The sequence below is a fragment of the Trichechus manatus genome, unplaced genomic scaffold, assembly GCF_000243295.1.
Source record: "Trichechus manatus latirostris isolate Lorelei unplaced genomic scaffold, TriManLat1.0 scaffold00125, whole genome shotgun sequence".
Classification (NCBI taxonomy): Eukaryota; Metazoa; Chordata; class Mammalia; order Sirenia; family Trichechidae; genus Trichechus; species Trichechus manatus.
This window is the reverse complement of record NW_004444061.1, coordinates 6,016,015-6,039,687: the sequence shown is the minus strand read 5'-3', so window position 1 is coordinate 6,039,687 and position 23,673 is coordinate 6,016,015. Positions and strand designations below refer to the sequence as shown.

The following is a 23,673-nucleotide window of genomic DNA, read 5'->3' as shown; positions in this document are numbered from 1 at the left end:
TAGTCAGTAAAACACAAGTAAACATCTTTCTGGAATTCTCTGCTTTTAGTCAAGATTCATCTGACATCAGCAATGATATCCCTGGTTCCACATCCTCTTCTGAATCCGGCTTGAATTTCTGGCAGTTCCGTGTCGATATACTGCTACAATAGTTTTTAAATTATCTTCAGCAAAATTTTACTTCTGTGTGATATTACTGATATTGTTCGATAATTTCTGCATTCTGTTAGATCAACTTTCTTTGGAATGGGCACAAATATGGATCTCTTCCAGTCGGTTGGCCAGGTAGCTGTCTTCCAAATTTCTTAGCATAGATGAGTGGGCACTTTCATTGTTGCACTGGTTTGTTGAAACATCTCAATTGGTATCCTGTCAATTCCTGTAGCCTTGTTTTTTCCAGTGCCTTCAGCACAGCTTGGACTTCTTCCTTCAATACCATCAGTTCTTGATCATATGCTACCTCTTAAAACACTTGAATGCTGACCAATACTTTTTGTCCAGTGACTCTGCATATTCCTTCCATCTTCCTTTTGATGCTTCCTGCGACACTCGTTATTTTGCCCCTAAAAACAGAAAACTAAACCCGTTGCTACTGACTCGATTTCGACTCATAGCGACCCTGCAGGGCAGAGCAGAAGTGCCCCACAGGGTTTGCAAGGAGTGGCTGGTGGATTCCAAATGCTGACATTTTGGTTAGTAGGTGAGCTCTTAATCACTACACAACCAGGGTTCCAAATCGAGGCTTGAATTTTTTCTTCAGTTCTTTCAGCTTGAGAAATGCCACGCGTATTCTTTCCCTTTCGTTTCCATTATACTTACAGTAAAATCCATGGCCTAAAGATTCAACAGGGTGTAGCCCCCGCTTATCTTTCCAACCTCATTCTCTACCACTCTTCTCCTCACTTGGTTCCAGCCACAATGGCCTTGTTAGTCAGCCATAATGGTCTTCTTTGTACCTCTCAACACATACCATCTTGCCCCAGTTCCAAGGTCTTTATATCTCTAGTTTCTTCTACCTGGAATACTCTTACTCCAGATCTTCACATTGTTGACCCCCTCATCATTTGTTATCTGTGCTCAATCAAATGTTACCTCTTCGGAAAAGACTTGTCATGGACTGAATTGTGTCCACCAAAAAAATGTGTGTATCAATTTGGCTAGGCCATGATTCCCAGTGTTGAGTGGTTGTCCTCTATTTTGTGATTGTAATTTTACATTGAAGAGGATTACGGTGGGATTGTAACACCACCCTTACGCAGGTCAGATCCCTGATCCAATGTAAAGGATGTTTCCCTGGGGTGTGGCCTGCACCACCTTTTATCTCTCAAGAGACAAAAGGAAAGGGAAGCAAGCAGAGAGTTGGGGACCTCATACTACCAAGAAAGAAACACCAGGAGCAGAGCACATCCTTTGGACCCGAGGTTCCTGAGAAGAGGAGTTCCTAGTCCAGGGGAAGACTGATGACGACGAGGACCTTTCTACAGAGCCAACACATAGAGAAAGCCTTCCCCTGAAAGCCTTCCCCTGAATCTGGACTTCTAGCCTACTAGACTGTGAGAAAATAAATTTCTCTTTGTGAAAGCCATCCACTTGTGGTATTTCTGTTAGAGCAGCACTAGATGACTAAGACAAGACCTTAAGTGTACTTTGATTAAATTCTTAATTTTAATATAATACAGTTCATCAATTCTTTTTTAAAAAGTTTGTGCCCAACCCTCCAGTTATACTGTATCCCCTTACCCTATATGATTTTCATTGCAGCTTTTATCACTATGTGAAATTATATCATATATTTGTTTACTGTCTGTCTTCTTCCACTAGACTGTAAATTCCATGCGAGAAAGGACTTTTACCTGCCTTATTCTCCAATAACTCCTCAAATGCTGGTACAGTTCCTAGCACACTGAAAGTATTCAACAAATTTTGCTGAATAAATAAATCAACAAATTTTATATTTTATGAAAATTCACTTTAGTAAAGTATGCTGGCTCCTCTAACAAGTTATTCAGGATTCATCGTAAACAAAGTATTCTATTTCTAAATATAATTATTGAAATTAAAAATGTATGATGCTGTTGTAGAGAGAAGCAAATTGACCTACAGAACACAGAGTTCAGAAACAAACCTATGCATGTGTAGATCTTGACATACGATGGTGATTAAGGCAAGGAAAGACTATTCAGTTAATGGTAATGGGACAACTGATTATCCATATTGGAAAAACAGATCCATATTTCATACTTCACACAAAAAACAGCTCTATGAGGATTAAAGATATAAATGTAAAAAACGCAGAAGCAAATATAAAACAGTATCTTTATAAACTTGGTAAAGAAATGATTCTTTTAAAAAGTCAAAACAAAGTGCTAACCAAAACAGAACTGATTAAATTCTACTATGTTAAAATTTCCCCCACGTGTCTGTCAGTTGTTGTACTGTGGGGGCTTGCGTGTTGCTGTGATGCTGGAAGCTATGCCACTGGTATTCAAACACCAGCAGGGTCACCCATGGCAGACAGGATCCAGCTTAGCTTCCAGACTAAGACAGACTAGGAAGAAGGACTTAGCCATCTGCTTCTGAAAAGAATTAGTTAGTGAAAACCTTATGAATAGCAGTGGAACACTGCCTGATACAGTGCCAGTGAACAAGCCCCTCAGGTGGAAGGCACTCAAAGGATGACTGGGAATAGCTGCCTCCTCAAACTAGAGTTGACTTTAATGACGTGGATGGAGTCCAGCTTTCGGGACCTTCATCTACTGATGTGGCAAGAATCAAAATGAGAAGAAACAGCTGCAAACATCCATTAATAGTCGGAACATAGAATGTATAAAGTATGAATCTAGGAAAATCGTAAACTGTCAAAAACTGAAATGGAACGCATAAACATTGATAACCTAGGCATCAGTGGTGAGCTGAAATGCACTGGTATTGGCCATTCTGAATTGGGCAATCATACAGTCTACTATACCAAGAATGACAACTTGAAGAGGAATAGCGTTGCATTCATCGTCAAAAAGAACATTTCAAGATCTACCCTACAATGCTGTCAGTGATAGGATAATATCCACATGCCTACAGGGAAGACCAGTTAATACCACTATTATTCAAATTTAAGCACTAACCACTAAGGCCAAAGATGAAGAAATTAAAGATTTTTACCAACTTCTGCAGTCTGAAATTGATCAAACATGCAATCAGGATGCATTGATAATTACTGGTGATTGGAATGAGAAAGTTGGAAACAAAGAAGAAGAATCAGTAGTCGGACAATATGGCCTTAATGATAAAAATGATGCTGGAGATCACACAATAGAATTTTGCAAGACTAATGACTTCTTCATTGCAAATATCTTTTTTTTCAACAACATAAATGGCAACTATGCACATGGATCTGGTCAGATGGAATACACAAGAAACAAAACGACTACATTTGTGGAAAGAGATGATGGAAAAGCTCAATATCATCAGTCAGAACAAGGCCAGGGGCTGACTGCAGAAAAGACCATCAACTGCTCATACAAAAGTTCAAGCTGAAACTGCAGAAAATTGGAACAAGTCCATGAGAGTGAAAGTACGACTTTGAGTATACCCCACCTGAATTTAGAGACCATCTCAAGAGTAGATTTGATGCGTTGAACACTAATGACCGAAGACCAGAGAGTTGTGGAATGACATCAAGGACATCATGCATGAAAAAAACCAAGAGGTCACTAAAAAGACAAGACAGAAAGGAAAGACCAAAATAGATGTCAGAAGAGACTCAAACTTGCTCTTAAACGTTGACTAGCTAAAGCAAAAGGAAGAAATGATGAAGTAAAAAAAGAGTCCAACAGAAGATTTCAAAGTGTGGCTCGAGAAGACAGAGTAAAGTATCATAACGACATCTGCAAAGACCTGGAGATAGAAAACCAAAAGGGAAGAACATGCTCGACATTTCTCAAGCTGAAAGAAATGAAGGAAAAATTCAAGCCTAGAACTGCAAAATTGAAGGATTCTACGGAGAAAGTATTAAACGATGCAGGAAGCATCAAAAGAAGATGGAAAGAATACACAGAGTCACTATCCCAAAAAGAAGTGGTTGACATTCAACCATTTCAGGAGGTAGCATATGATCAGGAACTGATGGTACTGAAGGAAGAAGTCCAAGCTGCACTGAATGCACCGGTGAAAAACAAGGCTCCAGGAACTGATGGAATACCAAGTGAGATGTTTCAACAAACGGATGCTGCACTGGAGGTGCTCACTCATCTATGCCAAGAAATGTGGAAGGCAGCTACCTGGCCAACCAAGTACAAGAGATCAGTATTTACGCCTATCCTCAAGAAAAGTGATCCAACTGAATGTGGAAATTATCGAACAATATCATTAATATCACATGCAAGTAAAATTTTGCTGAAGATCACTGAAAAGCGGCTGCAGTAGTATACCGACAGGGAACTGCCAGAAATTCAAGCCAGATTCAGAAGAGTACGTGGAACTAGGGATTGCTGATGTCAGATGGATCCTGGCTGAAATCAGAGAATATCAGAAGGATGTTCACCTGTGTTTTACTGACTATGCAAAGGCATCTGACTGTGTGGGTCATAACAAATTATGGTTAACACTGCGAAGAACGGGAATTCCAAAACACTTATTTGTGCTCATGAGGAACCTGTACACAGATCAAGCGGTAGTCATTTGAACAGAAAAGGGGATACTGCATGGTTTAAAGTCAGGAAAGGTGTGTGTCAGGGTTGTATCCTTTCACCATACCTATTCAGTCTGTATGCTGAGCAAATAATCTGAGAAATTGGACTATATGAAGAAGAATTGGGCATCAGAATTGGAGGAAGACTCATTAACAACCTGCTTTATGCAGATGACACAACCTTGTTTGCTGAAAGTGAAAAGGACTTGAAGCACCTACTGATGAAGATCAAAGACTATACAGTCTTCAGTATGGATTACACCTCAACATAAAGAAAACAAAAATTCTCACAACTGAACCAATAAGCAACATCATGATAAACAGAGAAAAGACTGAAGTTGTCAAGGATTTCATTTTACTTGGATCCACAATCAACACTTATGGAAGCATCAGTCAAGAAATCAAAAGACGCACTGCACTGGGAAATGTGCTGTAAAAGACCTCTTTAAAGTGTTGAAAAACAAAGATGTCACCTTGAAGACTAAGGTGTGCCTGGTATTTTCAATGGCATCATACACACATGAAAGCTGGACAATAAATAAGGAAGACCGGAGAAGAACTGATACCTTTGAATTGTGGTATTGGAGATGAATACTGAATATACCATGGACTGTCAAAAGAACGAACAAATCTGTCTTGGAAGAAGCACGACCAGAATGCTCCTTAGAAGCGAGGATGGCAAGACTACATCTCGCGTACTTTGGACATGCTACCAGGAGGGATCAGTCCCTGGAGAAGGACATCATGCTTGGTAAAGTAGAGGGTCAGCAAAAAAGAGGAAGACTCTCAATTAGATGGACTGACACAGTGGCTGCAACAATGGGCTTAAGCATAACAGTGATTGTGAGGATGGCGCAGGACCAGGGAGTGTTTAGTTCTGTTGTACACAGGGGTCACTATGAGTCTGAACTGATTCAACATCCCCTAACAACAACAATATGTTAAAATAAAGTATTCATTTCCTCAAAAGATACGATAAAGAACCTGAAAAGAAAGGCAAAAACAGGAGAAAATATTGGGAACACATACAATTACCAAAGGGGTGGTATCCAGAATACATTTTTTAAAAACTCCTATAAACCCATTAGAAAAGGACTTTGTATTCTATAACTACTGTTCTTTACTTTCTGAATTCAACAACACAATAGAAAAATGGAAAAAAGACTTGAACAGTGATTTCACAGAAAGATATGCAAATGGCCATGTGAAGAGACAGTCATTCTCCTTAGTAAGCAGGTAAATACAAATCAAGATTACAATGGAATAAATATTTTACACTTAGCAGAACTGACAAAAATTAATATATCTGATAATACCAGGTACTGATAAGGACAGTATAATGAAATATCTTTAAGCACTGTTGATGGAGTGTAAATTGATATAAGCACTTCGGAAAACAATTCAGAACTATTTTTATGAAATTGAATTTCAGCAGATTCTACGGTCCAAGAATTCCACTCTTAGATTTACGCCACAGAAAACTCTTACATGTGCGTCCAGGAGACAAGAATAAGAATGTTCATAGCAATATTGCTGATGATAGCAAAAACCAAACTAACTAAATATTCATCAACTGAAAAAAAAGGTTAATAAACTGTGGTGTATAGACACAACGGAACCGTATACAACACTGAAAAGGAATGATATATAGCTATACCCAAATATGGCTGAATCTTGGATATAAAATGTTAAGTACAAAAAGCTAGTCCTAGAAGACTGTATTCCTTCTTTCCTGTCTTTTTAATGTCCTTTTACTTTCTTCATGTATGATGTCCTCCACAACTCTTCTGGTCTTTGGTCATTAGTGTTCAATGTGTCACATCTATTGCTGACACAGTCTCTAAGTTCAAGTGAGATGTATTCAAGGTCATACGATGGCTCTCGTGGACTTGCTCTGATTTTCTTCAGTTTCAACTTTAACTTGCACAGGAGCAATTGATGGTCTGTTCCAGTCAGCCCTTGGCTTTGTCTTTACTGATAAAATTAAGCTTCTCCATCTTCTCTTTTCACAGATGTAGCTGATTTGATTGTTGTGTAGTCCACCCAGTGAGGTACACATGTATACTCGCCATTTGTGTTGTTGAAAAAAAGTATTTCTGAAGAATAAGTCATTGGTCTTACAGAATGCTATCATGCATCGCTCCTATCACCAAGACTGTATTTCCCAACTACTGTTCCTTCTTGTTTCCAGTCATTACCAATGCATCTTGACTGCATGTTTGATCAACTTCAGACTGCAGCAGTTCATAAAAATCTTCAATTTTTTCACCTTTGGCATTCGTGGTTGGTGTGTAAATTTGAATAATAGTCATATTAACTGGTCTTCCTTGTAGGCATATAGATATTAACCTATCACTGACGGTGTTGTAGTTCAGGATAGATCCTGAAATGGTCTTTTTAATGATGAATACAATGCCATTCCTCTTCAATCTGTCGTTTCGAGCATAACAGACCATAGGTTGTCAGATTCAAAATGGCCAATACAAGTCCATTTCACCTCACTAATGCTTAGAATATTCATTTTCAAGTGCTCCATTTCATTTTTGATAACTTACAATTTTCCTTACTTCATACTTCGTACACTCCACATTCTGATGCTTACTGGATCAATAAGCAACATAATGACAAGTGGAGAAAATGCTGAAGTTGTCAAGGATTTCATTTAACTTGGATCACAATCAACGCCACAGAAGCAGCAATCAAGAAATCAAATGATGTATTGCATTGGGCAAATCTGCTGCAAAAGACTTCTTTAAAGTGTTAAAAACAAAGATGTCGCTTTGAGGACTAAGGTGTGCCTGACCCAAGCCATGCTATTTTCAGTTGCCTCGGATGCATGCGGAAGTTGGACAATGAATAAGGAAGACTGAATAAGAATTGATGCCTTTGAATTACGGTGTTGTCAAAGAATACTGAATATACCATGGACTGCCAGAAGAATGAACAAATCTGTCTTGGAAGAAGTACAACCATAATGCTCCTTACAAATATGGACTTTGTCTCACTTTGGACATGTTATCAGGAGGGACCACTCCCTGGTGAAGGACATCATGCTTGGTAAGGTAGAAGGTCAGTGAAAAAGAGGAAGATCCCAGAATAGATGCACTAACACAGTGGCTGCAACAATAGACTCAACCATAGCAACAACTGTGAGGATGGCACAGGACCTGGCAGTGTTTCGTTCTGTTGTACACAGGGTCGCTATCAGCCAGAACTGACTCAACAGCACCTAACAACAACACGTTCCAATTACTAATGAATGTTTGCAGTTGTTCCTTCCCATTGTGAGTAATGCCACATCATTAAGATCGACTCTGAAGCAGCTCTCCCCCAGTTGTATTTTGAGTGCTTTCCAACCTGGAGGGCTCATCTTCCAGCACTATATGTGACAATGTTGTTATCCATAAAGTTTTTATTGGCTAATTTTCAGAAGGAGCTCAGGCCTTTCTTCTCAGTCTGTCTTAGTCTGGAAGCTCTGCTGAAACCTGTCCACCTTGGGTGACCCTGCTGGTATTTGAAATAACGGTGGCATAGCTTCCAGCAGCATAGCAACACGTAAGCCAAACTAACAAACAGGTGTCTGAAAATTGCTTTCAATTGCAGAGTAGCTAAAGCATGCAGGAAAAATGATGAAGTAAAAGAGCTGAACAGAAGATTTCAAAGGGTAGCTTGAGAAGACAAGGTAAAGTACTACAATAAAATGTGCAAAGAACTGGAGTCAGAAAACCAAAAGGGAAGAACACAATTGATATTTCTCAAGCTGAAAGAACTGAAGAAGAAATTCAAGCCTTGAATTGTAATACTGAAGGATTCTATAAGCAAAAAATTGAATGACATAGAAAGCATCAAAAGAAGATGGAAGGAATACAGAGTCACTGTATCAAAAAGAATTGGTCAACGTTCAACCATTTTAGGAGGTACTATATGATTAGGAACCGCTGATACTGGAGGAAGTTCAAGCTGCACTGAAGGTATTTACAAAACACAAGGCTCCAGAATTTGAAGGAACACTAATGGAGATGCTTCAACAAACGGATGCAACACTGGAAGGGTTTACATGTGTATGTCAAGAAATTTAGAAGACAGCTTCCTGGCCAGTCAACTGAAAGAGATCCATATATGTGCCTACTCCAAAGAAAAGTGATCAACAAAATGCAGAAATTATCAACCAATATCACTTACTAGCAAAACCTGCTGAAAATAGTTCAAAAACAGCTGCAGCTGTACACTGACAGAGAACTGCCAGGTCAAGCTGGATTCAGAAAAGGACATGGAACGAGGGATATCATTGCTGATTTTAGATGGATCTTGGCCGAAAACACAGAATACCAGAAATATGATTACCTGTGTTTTCTCAACTATGCAAAGGCATTTGACTTTATAGATCATAACGAATTATGGATAACATTATGAAGAATGGAATTCCAGAACACTTAATTGTGCTCATGAGGAACTTGTACATGGATCAAATAGCAGTAGTTCCAACAATACAAGGGGATACTGTGTAGTTTACAATTGGAAAAGGTATGAAGTAGGGTTGTATCCTTTGACCTTACTTATTCAATCTGTACGCTGAACAGATAATGTAAGAAGCTGGGCTGTATGAAGAGCACAGCATCAGGACTGGAGGAAGACTCATTAACAACCTGTAGTATGCAGATGAACACAATCTTGCTTGCAGAAAGTAAAGGTGACTTGAAGCACTTACTGATGAGGGTCAAAGACTATAGACTTCAGTATGGATTAAACCTGAGCGTAAAGAAAACACATATCCTCACACCTGGTCTGATAAACAATGTCATAATAAATGGCAAAGAAATTGACATTGTCAATGATTACATTCTACTTGGATCAATAATCAAAGCCCATGGAAGCAGCAGTCAAGAAATCAGGCGAATGTATTCAATGCATTGGGAAAACCTACTGCAAAAATCTCTTTAAAGTGTTATAAAGCAAAGATGTCATTTTGATGACTAAGGTGCAACTGACCCAAACCATGGTCTTTTCTATGACCTCATATGCATGCCAGACGATGAAAAAGAAAGACCTAGGAGAATTGATGCATATGAATTTGTAGTGCTGGCAAAGAATACTGAATATACCGTGGACTGTCAGAAGAACAAGCAATTCCGTTTTGGAGAAAGTATAGCCAGAATGCGCCTTAGAAGCAAGGATGATAAGACTGCGTCCTGCTTAGTTTGGATATGTCATCAGGAAAGACTTATCACTAGAAAAGGACATCATCCTTGGTAAAGCAGAAAGTCAGCAAAAATGAGGGAAACCCCCTTGAAATGGACTGACACAACAGCTGCAACAACGGGCTCAAACATACCAACCATTCTGAAGATGGCGCAAGACCAGGCAATGTTTCTTCTGTTATACGTATAAGGTCACCATCAGTCAGAGTCGACTCAATGGCAACTAACAACAACAGAAGATTACATATGTAGCATGATACCATTCTTAAAAAATTAAACAAACAAAACTTAGTAATATACATGTGATTAACAAAATGACCTTTTTTTTTTTGAAAAGTATGGTAAACAAAAAATACAAACTAGTCATCACTTCTGGGGGGCAGGCACAGAAATAGAAGAGGGACGAAGCACAAAGATGGATGTGAGGTATTTTTAGATTATAGTTCTTAAATTAGGTAGTAGGTTCAACAGGTATCCACTGTATAATTATGCTTTATAGTTTACATATACCACACAAATTCTTTCAGCTAATAAAGGTTAATTTAAAATACATTGAGAAGAACCACTAATACGATTAAAGTATGCTTTAGGATTCATTCATATGTATGTCTTAGATAACTTCACTATATAAAAAAAAATAAAGAACTGCAAGTTTCGCTCTTCTTACACTATTCTAACCATTTTTGACTGAAATATTACTGTTTATGATTCTGATAACCTTGAAGTGAGAGAGTACATAGAAACAGCAATGTATATAGAGTGCATCTCTTAGAAAAAAATGAGAAAGCCCATGTTCCTATGTGTTTTCTTTCATCCCATTCATAAATGTTAACAACTATACAGACAAAAGAAGCTCTGCATAATATAAAAATCACTATGATGTCCTAGATCATTTGCACAATAGTTGACTATCTAAATGTAAACGTGAGAAGGGCAGTGGCTTTGTTTTTGTCTGTATCCTCTGGCATGTAACAGACAGTCAACAAATACTTGCTAAATGATTCTACTGATATTTATTGAATGAATCACTGCATGATCTCGGTGTAGTTTCTGACACTATAATCAATATATACTACACCTAACTACGCAAAGTTTTCAGATTGACTCACTTATTTTAAAACAGCATTACAATGCCCTCTGCTGGTTTCTACACTGTTGTGGAAGCAAAATAACCTACTTGCTATTCATATTGCTTTATTAATCTGTAGTAGAAATCACACTGGAATAATTAATGTAATTATTATACCAGTTGTACATTCTAAGAAGAATATGAGTCTATAACTACCATTCTTTACTTTGCAAGTCTAATTCATCACTAGAAAAGTTAACAAATTTTATAAGCTTCAAACTCTACTGTTACCCTTAATCAAAGTGGAAGCTATAAGATGAAATGAAGTAATTTTTTAAAGTTATATACAATCTCTACATAAAATCCTCTCTCTCCTTATAGATGGTATACCTCATTCTTAAATGCTCAAAGAATTTAAACACCTCAGGATATATTATGCAGTTTTTCACTCAATAGTACAGATCCTAGTGAAGTACTATAAAATTACTTTTCATTCTAAAGGATACGTAGTCTCAATTAATTATACAGCTCAGCCTTTTAAAACTTAGTATTAAAATAGAGTACAACAGAAACTGATCTCTAATACATGTTGCATATTTTTATTTCTATATTCTTAAAATATATAACCATAATACATTTCTTCTATTCCAAGTAAAAATTAAAAACTTCTCCATTTATAAAATACAGTTCCTAGAATAGAACCATTTCAGTTCATATTCAAAATGTAACTCTATTTATAAAGCTCAACAGTGCCCTTCAGTTCACCTGAGTCAACATCTAAATATAAAAGGTTACTGAAGAATCCACTGAAAATATCTACCAAGTATCACATGTAAGGCTGAACCACAGAACATAAAAGTATTTTGTGATTGGTATACCTTCTTCCATTTTTCAAATTTCTACTATTCTAATAGTACTTGTTATATAATAAATAACATATTTAAAATACTATGAATTGTATTAAGAATGAAAAAAAGGACTTTCAGTATATTACTTTAACTCATCTCTCTTTTTAAAAAAAATTTTACATGTACATTGTAACCAGTATTAGGGACAAATAGCAACCGATCTAGACAAAAGAACTTTACAACTATAAGAAACCTTGGGTGTTATCTTTCCCAATCCCCTTCTTAGGCCAATGACAAAAATGAGCCATAGAGTGGTGAGCCAACATGTATGGTCAGATAACTATTTAGGGATAAATACTTAAAATTCCTAAATCAATATAATTTCCTACCTTGCTGTTCAGTAAACTTAAAATCTTTGTCTGATTTATGAAGCAGTAAAAATTTTAATTATTTAGTTAGACCTGAATTCAGCGAACTGCTATTCATTCTCATAAATGAGATAAAAATAACCAATTCTAACTCCTTAGATATTTACTAGTTTTGGGCTCTTCATCTATAAAATGAAGGCTTTATTAGATAAACTCCTTAGAAAGCCTAAGGGGTAGTTCTACTCTGTCCTATAGGGTCACTATGAGAAGCGACTCGATGGCAACGGATTTTAAAGTTCCTTTCACTTCAGTTATTCTGAAATTTTTAATACAAAAGTTGTCCCCATCAAAATGTTTTGAAACTATCTGTTCATCCCTGGGTGGTGCAATCGGTTAAGTGCTTGGCTGCTAACAAGGAGGTTAGTGGGTCAAGTTCACCTGGGGGCACCTCGGAAGAAAAGCCTGACAATCTACTTCTAAAAAAAATTATCTGTGGTAACCTTATAGACCATGGTTCTACTTTGACACACATTGGGTCGCATTCAGTCAGAACTGACTTGACAGCAACTGGTTTGGTTTTTGGTTCATGGGTCTAACTCCCTAGCTAGACTAGAGATTCTTAGGGGTAGGGCTCATGTTTTATGCATCATGTATCCTCAAAAGCTACAACAGTATCTGGTCCACCCTCCCAGAAAAAAAGTTTTCAGTAAAATTGGTTGAGGTAAATTGGATATAACTTTATTTCCTAAATCACTAAGATAAAATGTTTCATTTACGAACTTCCTAAAGTATAAATTTTTTTCTTAACCAGACTATTATATGAAAATTCTGATAAAATAAAACAATATTCCTCATTTCCATATGGCAGTGAATTCCTTGTACTAACTCTAGCCTGAAAGTAGTTTGATGTACATCTTGTGATGACTGTAGAAAAGAATATTATACAGAATAAGTCCTAGGTTATTAATTAGATAACTGGCTAAGTAAATAATTCGTCTTTAGATAAAGACGTAAATACGCAAACGCTGTCTATCAAGATCAGGAGGGCACTAAATGACCATTTACATTCTTTACTTTGGATTTTCAATGCCTGGAAAGAAAAGCAGAAGACACAATAAATCAGAACAAAAATATCATTTTCCTTACATAAATACACATCAAAATGTTATCATGGTCTCAGACATGTCATTCCAACTTTAGCTACTTACTTGATGGCCCAAGGACATCTTTGCTATCACCCAGAAGCTGTTAATGCAGGGTAATTGAGCAGCAAACAAATACAGTCCAAACCAGGAAGAAGCAAAATGCACCAGGACGGAAGCAGTAGTGAAACAAAAGGACAAGGAAAACAGCGTTAGTTTATAAGCAGGAAGCACAAGCACATTAATCCTAATAATCATAATTTATAAGAAATGTCCTTCCTCTCCCCCACCAAAAAAGATCCTGGATTAAGCATTATCAAATATTTCTTTTAATTTTGGAAAATGAAGGTGTGAACACAAGAATGGAATTGCCCAAGTATTCTGTTTTCAAAGTTAAACCCATTGCCATCGAGTCAATTTTGACGCATAGCGACCCTATAAGACAGAGTAGAACTGCCCCCGAGTTTCCAAGGCTGTAAATCTTTATGGAAACAGACTGCCACATCTTTCTCCCGTACAGCAGATGGTGGGTTTGAACCACCGACCTTTCGGTTAGCAGCTGAATGCTTCTGACCACTCCATTACCAGTTTGAAATTTACTGAAGTAAAAAAAATTATTTTTAATTATAATTTAAAGAGTTAGGAGTTGTAAAAATTAGAGACATAAAGAACAGCCAAGGTTTATTCATTCCTTAAATTTAAGTGGTTTATAAATATGTAACAGCCCATGCACTATTAAACATTAGTTTCGCATGCCATGAAAGCATTTAACATTACATAGAGATTTAGTCTGTTTCTTTTATGACATGAAAGGAATTAACATTTATTGAAGATGTACTAGATGCCAAGCACTGTGTGAACAGTTTCTACAAAGGAATCAACAAACAGGGCAAACTTGTTCTCCAAGGGCAAAAAAGGAAAACTGATTAGAAAGATAAATTTTATTAAGTCGGACAAAATTTTCTTCAGACCCACTGAATATCAAGCACATTATCTGGATCTACTGGTATTTAAAGAATTTGGTCTTTTGACTTCTCAATGAAAAGCCTGCCAACAACTGAAAGAAACAGCAAAAAGACTACTGGCCTTTTGTCTACTATTTTAACATACGTTACTCTAAATGTGGCCTATGAACAAGTTTTTTTGGTCTCCTTTGGTAGGAACAGAGTCCTCAACTCTCCTTTGTTTTCAAATGCCAAGTACAAAATTAAAGTAACAACAACAACAAATTCCCAGTGATTACATTAGTGCCTGTCTTATTTAACGAAAGTGAAAAACTCTTAAATGGCTGGTTTTTGTTTTGTTTTGTTTTGTTTTTTAAAAAGGGGGTAAAAAATTTTTTAAGTCACAGAACAATTGTCAGCTTTAAGCTTCTGTATCCTTGGAAAAAATCTTGGACCTGCTACATCCCTAAAATGATGGCTGATTCATAATGCTTCAGATTATGTTCTAATGTCTTTAAAGGCATTTGCTATATTCCTTTTTCTTTGGTTGTTCCATTTAAGATTATTCTTCTATAAGCTGATTTGTTTCACATATGAACTTTAAAAAAAATACAGCTTTGGTGACAATTAACTAATCGTGCTCAAGACCTTATTACTGATAGCCATGTTATCACAACTAGCAAGCTTCTGAGAAGAGAGTAAAGTAATTGAGGCAGGCAGTCTCTAACATGGGGTTACCATTAAGTTGGAGGCAACTAACAACAGTTCCTAACACTGCTCCCAATGACCCCCCCTTCCTATTATTCATGCCTCAATGTAATCACCTCTGTTTCAGCATGAGTTGGACTTACTGAATCACTTATAAGGAACAGAACATGGCAGAAGTGATAGGATATTTCTGAAACTACAGTTGTTGTTGTTAGGTGCTATCGAGTCAGTTCCAAGTCACAGCGACATGATTACAACAGAACTAAACACTGCCGGTCTGGTCCTGTGCCATTCTCACAATCATTACTATGTTTGAGTCCATTGTTGCAGCCATTGTTTGTCAATCCTTCTCATTGAGCGTCTGCCTTTTTTTCAATGACCCTCTACTTTACCAATCATGGTGTCCTTCTCCAGCAACTGGTCCCTCCTAAAAATATGTCCCAAGTACGTGAGACAAAGTCTTGTCATTCTTGCTTCTAAGAAGCATTCTGGCTGTACTTCTTCCAAGACAGATTTGTTCATTCTTCTGCCAGACCAAACCCAAACTCATTGCCATCGAGTCAATTCTGATTCATAGCGACCTCACAGGACAGAGTAGAACTGCCCCATAGGGTTTCCAAGGAGCAGCTGGTAGATTCTAACTGCCGAACTTTTGGTTAGCAGCCGAGCTCTTAACCACTATGGCAGTCCATGCTATATACAGTATTCTTCACCAACACTGTAATTCAAATGCATCAACTTTCCTTTGGTCTTCCTTGTTATCCAGCTTTCACATGCATATGAGACAACTGAAACTACCATGGCTTGGGTCAGGTGCACTTTAGTCCACAAAATGAAATCTTTACTTCTTAACACTTTAAAGAGGTCTTTTGTGGCAGATTTGTCCAATGCAATACAACGTTTGATTTCTTAATGCTGTTTCCATGGCTGTTGACTGTGGGTCCAAGTAAAATGAAATCCCTGACAACTTCAATCTTTTCTCTTTTTATCGTGATGTTGCTTATTGGCCCAGTTGTGAGGATTTTTGTTTTCTTTATGTTGAGGTATAATCCCTACTGAAGGCTATAGTCTTTGATCTTCATCAGTAAGTGCTTCAAGTCCTCTTCACTTTCAGCAAGCAAGGTTATGTCATCTGCATATTGCAGGTTGTTAATGAGACTTCCTCCAATCCTGATGCCGTGTTCTTCTTCACATAGGTCCAGCTTCTCGAATTACTTGCTCAGCATACAGACAGAATTAAGTATAATAAAAGGATACAACCCTGACGCACACCTTTCCTGATTTTAAACCACGCAGTATCCCTTGTTCTGTTCAAACGACTGCCTCTTGGTCTATGTACAGGTTCCGTATGAGCACAATTAAGTGTTCTGGAATTCCTAGTCCTCGCAATGTTATTCATAATGTGTTATGATCCACATAGTCAAATGCCTTGTAAAGAGTGCGACGTCCATGTTAGGTGCAGTCTCTTGCTCTCTCTTGGAGAGCTCACTTGGGGGGAAAGTCAGCTGCCACATCATGAGGCAGCCCTACAGAAAGGACCCACCAAACCTTGAGGAACTGAGGCCTGCCAACAATCATATAAGTGAGTTTGGAAGCAGATCTCCTGTCTCCCCCCACCACCCATCCATCAGGTTAAGCTTTCAGACGAGATTGTAGAAGTACCCTCATACTCCAACAGCCTGACTGTAAGCACATGTAATCTTGAGCCAGAGACACCCAGCTAAACTGCTTTCAGATTCATGACCAAGTGTGAGATAATAAATCATGCTGTTTCAAGATACTAAATTTTGGATAACTTGTTATGCAGCAATAAATAACTACTACAGTACTGGAAAACTAAAAGAACTTAGGAAGCTAGCAGAGACAATCATGGCAAACTTGACAAATTTTTCATAGACATCTTCTAAAAACAGCATTCTTCTATTGATATAAATAATTACTAGTTTCTCTAGATTTACCAGTAACTTCCTAAAGAAAAGCAATGGTTCTAATCATCTATATAAACACTTGGGAGTATTTCATTTCATAAGGGCAGTAAAATATGAAGGTTGCTGAGTAAGTCTTCTACTTGAAGTAAAAGATTAAGCTCTTTTTTGCTTTAAAGTTATATTCTCAAGTTTTGTTGATTAACAGCACTATGTCAACTGCTGTACAGCTGCAATTCTTCCCTATTTACTCTCAGAAAATAATTCTCAGCATATACAGCAACTCCTGAATATTTGTTTCAAAAACCTTCAGTGACACTTACTTTCAACATTATATCCTCAAGCAGGGCTGTGTCATATAAATCCAATTCTACTGGATTAATCTTAAATATTTTTTTCCAGATTGAGGGACTGAAGAATAATCATAATAAATACTGTCTATTCCTACCATCCACTCAACAAATCTTTATCGAGTAACTACTATAGTCAGGTATCATTTTAGGCACCAAGGGATACAGCAGTGAACTAAACAGACAAAAATCCTGCACTCATTGTGCTTATGTTCTAGTGGGGGAGATAAATAAAAACATAATAAACAAGTAAAAAATCACAGTATATTATATAGCATAAACGCTAAGGAAAAGAGTGAGCAGAGAATGACGGCATATAAAATGTTAAGAAAGAGAGAGTTAAAATTTTAGATACAGTGGCCTAAGAAGGCTTCACTAGTGAGCGGACTGAATAAAATAAGGAAATTTACCACAAGGATATATAAAGGTAAAGTACTGCAGACAGAGAGAAGAGCAAGTATAGAGTAGAGGCTTGAGATGGAAGCAAATATGGATTGTTCAGTAAAGAATAAGAAGGCCAGTGTAGCTGGAATGCAGTGAGCAAGTAGAAGAGTACTAGGAGATGAGGTCAAAGAGGTAAATGGGTACCAGATCATGTTGGACCTTGTAGGACCTAGTCTGGACTTTGGTTTTACTCTGAAAGAAATGGGGAGCCACTGGAGGGTTTTGAGAAAAGGAGTAATGTGATCTGATTATATTTTAACAGGATCACTCTGGTTCATAATGTTGAGAATAGACTAGAAGGACAAGGGTAGGATCAGGAGACTAGTTAGGAGGTTACCACAATAATCCAGGGGAAAGATGAACTTGGACCAAGTTGGTAGCAGTGAAGGTAATGTAAAGTTGCCAAATTCTAAGGTATTTTGAAGGTAGAGTCAATATAATTTCCAAATAGACAAAGGGGGGGGCAAAAGAGAAAGAGAGGAGTCAAGATGATGTCAAGTGCTGGGGTCTGAGCACCTGGAGGGATGGCACTGCCATTATCTGAGATGGAAAACACAGCGAGAGCAGTCAGTTTTCTGGGAGAACATAAAGGGTTCAGTTTGGGACAAGTTAAAACTTGAAATGCCTGTCAGACATCCAAGTGGAAATATCAAATAGGCAGCTGGATATACAAACCTATAGTTCAGAGTAATGATCAGGCTGGTAAGAGAACAGTATAAGCTATGATATGTATGAGTGTATGGGTGTACAACCTCAATGGCTTAATCACAGGAAACTGAAAAATGCCACAGGATAAAAGAACAGGCACCAGAAAAACATGTGTTAAAATGGAACAGACCTAAGAATCAAGATGAAACACGCCAAAGCAAAGCTGAAAAACAAGCATGGCTTCAGAAACCTTCCCCAGAAGATTGTGAATAAAAAGGTGTTAAACTGGGACGGAATGCATGTAAAATCATTCTCCCAGAGTTGTTTGCAAGTGATGCTAATAGAGAATAGGATGTAAACAGTTGAAGATTAGATACCAATTTTAACAAGTAACTTAATATCACTAAAGTCTACCACATATGGCTAAGTTGCACACTATTAACTTCTTATTCTTACTGCTTTTTAAGCCTGGATCTAATTTATGCAGTATCTCTGTATAAGACGTGGATAAAGATAATGTGAAATTACTGATATGGAAAACTCTACACAAGTATCTTGTAAGATATTAAAAAGAATAAAAAGCTAGCCATCTTCTTCACTTTTACTGAAAAACCAAAATATTGCTGGAATCTCACAGAATTCAAGAACTCAGCTTTTTCAGAAAAAGACCACTAAAACATGAAGAAACACTTCAAGTAACTCATCATATTTCCCATTATCCCTTAGATAGACTATGTCCATACAGTCATCTCAACAATTTCTCTGTTACGTGAATAAACACTCTATTTTGGCAGAAGGTATGGGATTGAAATGATAAGAGTAATATAACACACCTGAAATTTTTCTTTCATTTATTGTTAACTAGCACACAGAAGAAGACGTGAAATAAGGGCATCTTTGCTGATGTCAGATGGATCTTGGCTGAAAGCAGAGAATACCAGAAAAATGTTTGCCTGTGTTTTATTGACTATGCAAAGACATTCAAGCTGTATGGATCATAACAAATTATGGATAATATGTCGAAGAATGGGAATTCCAGAACACTTCTTTGTGTTCATGTGGAACCTGTACATAGACCAAGAGGCAGCCGTTTGAACAGAACAAGGGAATATTGCATGTTTTAAAATCAAGAAAGGTATGCATCAGGGTTGTATCCTTTCATCATTATTTATTCAATTGGTATGCTAAGCAAATAATCCAAGAAGCTGGACTATATGAAGAAGAATTCTGCATCAGGATTGGAGGAAAACTAATTAACTGACCTGAGTTATGCAGATGACACAACCTTGCTTGCCAAAAGTGAAGGGACTTGAACCACTTACTGATGAACATCAAAGACTACAGCCTTCAGTATGGATTACACCTCAACATAAAGAAAACAAAAATCCTTATAACTGGACCAATAAGCAACAATAATAAATGGAGAAAAGATTGAAGTTTCAAGGATTTCATTTTACTTGGATCCACAATCAAGGCCCATGGAAGCAGCTGTCGAGAAATCAAATGACACATTGCATTGGGCAAACCTGCTGCAAAAGATCTCATCAAAGTGTTAAAAAGTAAAGATGCCACTTTGAGGACTAAGGTGTGCCTGACCCAAACCATGGTATTTTCAATTGCCTCATATGCATGGGAAGCTGGACAATGAATAAGGGAGACCAAAGAAGAACTGATGCCTTTGAATCATGGTGCTGGTGAAGAATATCGAATATACCACAGACTGCCAGAAGAATAAACAAGTCTGTCTTGGAAGAAGTACAGCCAGAGTGCTCTTTGGAAGCAAAGATGACGAGACTTTGTTTCACGTACTTTGGACATGTTATCAGGACAGACCAGTCCCTGGTGAAGGACATCATGCTTGTAAAATGTCAGCGAAAAAGAGGAAGATCCTCAATGAGATGGATTGACACAGTGGCTACAACAATGAGCTCAAACATAGCAATGATTGTGAAGATGGAGTAGGACCAGGCAGTGTTTCATTCTGTTGTACATAGGGTTGCTATGAGTTAGAAATGACTTGACGGCACCTAACAACAGTAACAGTACACAACCAAAAAAATTAAAAGCATCAAATATATATAGCCATTATCTAAATCTCTACTAATTTTAGTCTGTAAATCTTAGAAAAAGAACACTATGCAACAAATATGATTTTACTGTAAAAGACCTCTAAATATTTGCCATTCTATCCATAAATAGTATAAAATATGCAATTTTTAAGAAATGTAAAGGAATAGGGAGAAGTTTATAAACACACTCTACATCCTAGAATAACCCTCAGAAAAAATAACCCACAGAAAAAAATCCCATGAGATCTATAGTCTTGATTCCATTGCCTTTAATATAGCACCTCCCTCTTAATATACACATTGACTTGACTTAAGCCATCTAATGAGTTTAAGCCAAAACATAAAAGCTTATCAAGCATTGATGCAGCAGGTGGCAACTGGTTCTCTATAAAAGTTGATCAAGTTGTTTTCACAGAGGCAATTCTGTTGCAGCTGGCTCCCGGAAACCACAAAGAGGATGAAGAATTATATAAAACATATCAAGAGTGCTCTATTTAGTGTTATCTTTGGCTCTCAGAATAAGAAACTTCAGTGAGGGATATAATGCAGCTGAGATCTGTTTGTTCTTTCTACATTTAGTTGTATTTTTCATATTCCTGCAGTCCTCTGCAAAAAGACACACGTGCACATTTTATCCCTGAGTTTTGTAGAAGAGATTTTTAAGGAAATATTTTTATGGGAGCTAGAGCTTATCACCATCAGACAGAGAAAATGATCTAGCCTGCCAGGAGGTTGTTTAAAAATAACCAAATCACATTTTTGATTCCACAATTCCACTTTTAGGAATGTATACTAGGGTGATAATCCAAAATGTTCAAAAAGAGGTGTCTTTAGATATTAATCACAACACCATGTACAGTAAACCAAAATGCTCTAAAGGGTATTAAATAAATAAACAATAATAATGCACCCACACACAATACTATAGAGTCATTATTTTTTTTATTGACAGAAAAACATCCATTATATACCAGCTTTTAAAAGCAGGTTGTAATAAAAGAGTTTGTATATAACATGACCCCAGTTATATAAGATTTCATATGTAAGCCATACACATACAAACTTAGGAAAGATACCACCAAAATATTAATAGTGGTTACCTTTAAGAGGTAGAATTTTACTTCTCACTTTATTATCTTTTTCTGTATTGTCCTATTTTTATAGTAAAAAATATTACGTCTATTTACATTTTGGAAAAAACGAAATCATAATTTTAAAAATTCACCTTTTCAATCACATTAGCTACATCCTATAATCACATAAATACAGTGAAAATATGTTTTAAGAATCATAAAAAAATACAAAAATGTTAACATTTCAAATGTGGCATCATTTATTACTCACTGTCTCTTGAACTTCAGCAACTTCTGAATGTGGCAAGATCTTAAAAAAAAAAAACAAATTTCTCAGGAGTGATTTAATCTCATATACTTGAACGTGAATCTAGAGAGCACCCACAGTTCATCAAATAAAGTAAGTGGTGCAATAATTTTTTTCTTTTCAGTAGAGGGGGAAAAGGTACAATAGTACTTTTACACTGGAAACCAAATCCTTTAAAAAAAAAAAAAAAACAGCCCTGAGGCTTTGGAAAATTACAGTCAATCTGACAATCGCTGGCATGTTCTGGGGCCTTTTCACAGTTCTTATCTTCCCTTCAGATCACTACAAGTAGCATAAACGGTTAAGCACTCAGCTGCTAACCAAAAGGTTGGCAGTTTGAATTCATCTAGAGGTTCCTCGGAAGAAAGGCCTGGTGATCTGCTTCTGAAAGGTCACAGCCATGAAAACCCTATGGAGTGCAGTTCTACTCTGCAATACACGAGGTCATTATGAGTCGAAATCAACTTGATGGCAACTCATTTTCAATCAGTTTATCTTCTCTGCATGTATTTAGTTCCAACAGTCCTCTCATCATGCAAGCCCTCTCCTTCCTTGGTTTCTAAAATACTGCACTGCTCTGGCTCTCTTCCTTTTTTCTTGCCTCTACTTTGTCCTCCCCTTCAATAAGTCACTGGCCAAAACCAGTGCTGTGCCCTCAACCATTTTGTTCTTTTTCTACCTCCTCTTTTCCTGCAGATTCCAGTCATACTCAAGGCTCATTCATTACCTTTACTCAGGTAACTTTCAAGTTTCCTTCTTTAGACCTAACCTAGCCCCAAAACCATTCAACACTTCTACCTGTATGTTCTGACATTAATATAAATTAACTACTGGTTCTAAAATTTTGTTAAGAGAGAAAGAGCTCTAAGCCTATATTAGAAAGCATTATCAGAAATAGAGATCACTAGCTTTCCTGAGAAACCATCTTCCACACTGATTTTCTGAATTCTTTCAACAGTACCATCTTCTTTCAATCACTAAGTCCTAAACGCTAAGTCTTCTAACACCTCTCCCTTTTCCCTAACATCTTATCAGTCATTAAGTTCTGATGATTTTGACCTCTGCAATCTCTATCTCACATTCAGTCTTTTCTTTCAATTCCCATTAATACCACCTAGGTCAAATCCACATCATCTCATTCCTCAACTTCTGCATATCCCTTTCAAAAGATGTCCCTGAATTCAGTCTCTCCCCACTCATTCATTTACCATGTTAGGTTCGTAATTAAAAAGAAATGATAGAGGCATGGTCCCTGCCACTAAGAAGATCACCATATATACTGAAGACTGTACATATTGTATAGTAGTTTATTTGACATTGAGAAAAGTCATCTCCAGTCTACACAAATATTACTCACTCTTCAAGCTATTCCCTCATTAGCATGTCACTTAACTTCCCTGAGCTTTATTTTTCTCCTCTGTGAATACATAATTATTAAATCTTACAACTTTCCAGGACTGTTGTGAGGTTTAATAACAGTGTATATGAATATACTTTATAGATGATTATTTTAAAGCAGTATAGAAGAAGAGGCAGAATTACTTAGTAGTACAACAAATGACAAAGACTAAGAAAGGACTAGGAAGGGAGTGATTAATTTACCAAGCTAAATTTAATTTCCTAAACTATCACTATGACTATATTACTTTTCTACTGAAAAATATTTGATAGCATCCCATTCTTTAGAAAATAAGCCCTGTCTTAGTCATTTAGTGCTGCTCCAACAGAAATACCACAAGTGGACGGCTTTAACAAAGAGAAGTTTATTTCTTCACAGTCCAATAGGCTACAAGTCCAAATTCAGGGTGTCAGCCCCAGGGGAATGCTTTCTCTGTCAGCCCTGCAGGAAGGTCCATGTCATCAATCTTCCCTTGGTCTGGGAGCTTCTCTGCG

General features: G+C 37.1%; 1 protein-coding gene across 5 annotated transcripts in view; it reads right to left on the bottom strand.

The window, feature by feature from the left end:
* The window catches only part of OSBPL8 (oxysterol binding protein like 8), a 239,332-nt gene that overhangs the window by 102,249 nt on the left and 113,410 nt on the right, over positions 1–23,673 (bottom strand). For 2 of the 5 annotated variants that reach the window (XM_023738893.1, XM_023738892.1), the window contains exons 3-4: positions 21,745–21,783; positions 13,379–13,415 (exon numbers count right to left, since the gene is read on the bottom strand). The exons of 1 other annotated variant lie outside the window; for it this stretch is intronic. In XM_023738893.1, coding sequence (XP_023594661.1) covers positions 13,379–13,415; positions 21,745–21,783 — 76 coding nt within the window. The remainder of the gene's footprint in view (positions 1–13,378; positions 13,416–21,744; positions 21,784–23,673) is intronic. 2 more of the 5 variants (XM_004384622.3, XM_023738896.1) reach the window with 2 other exon arrangements.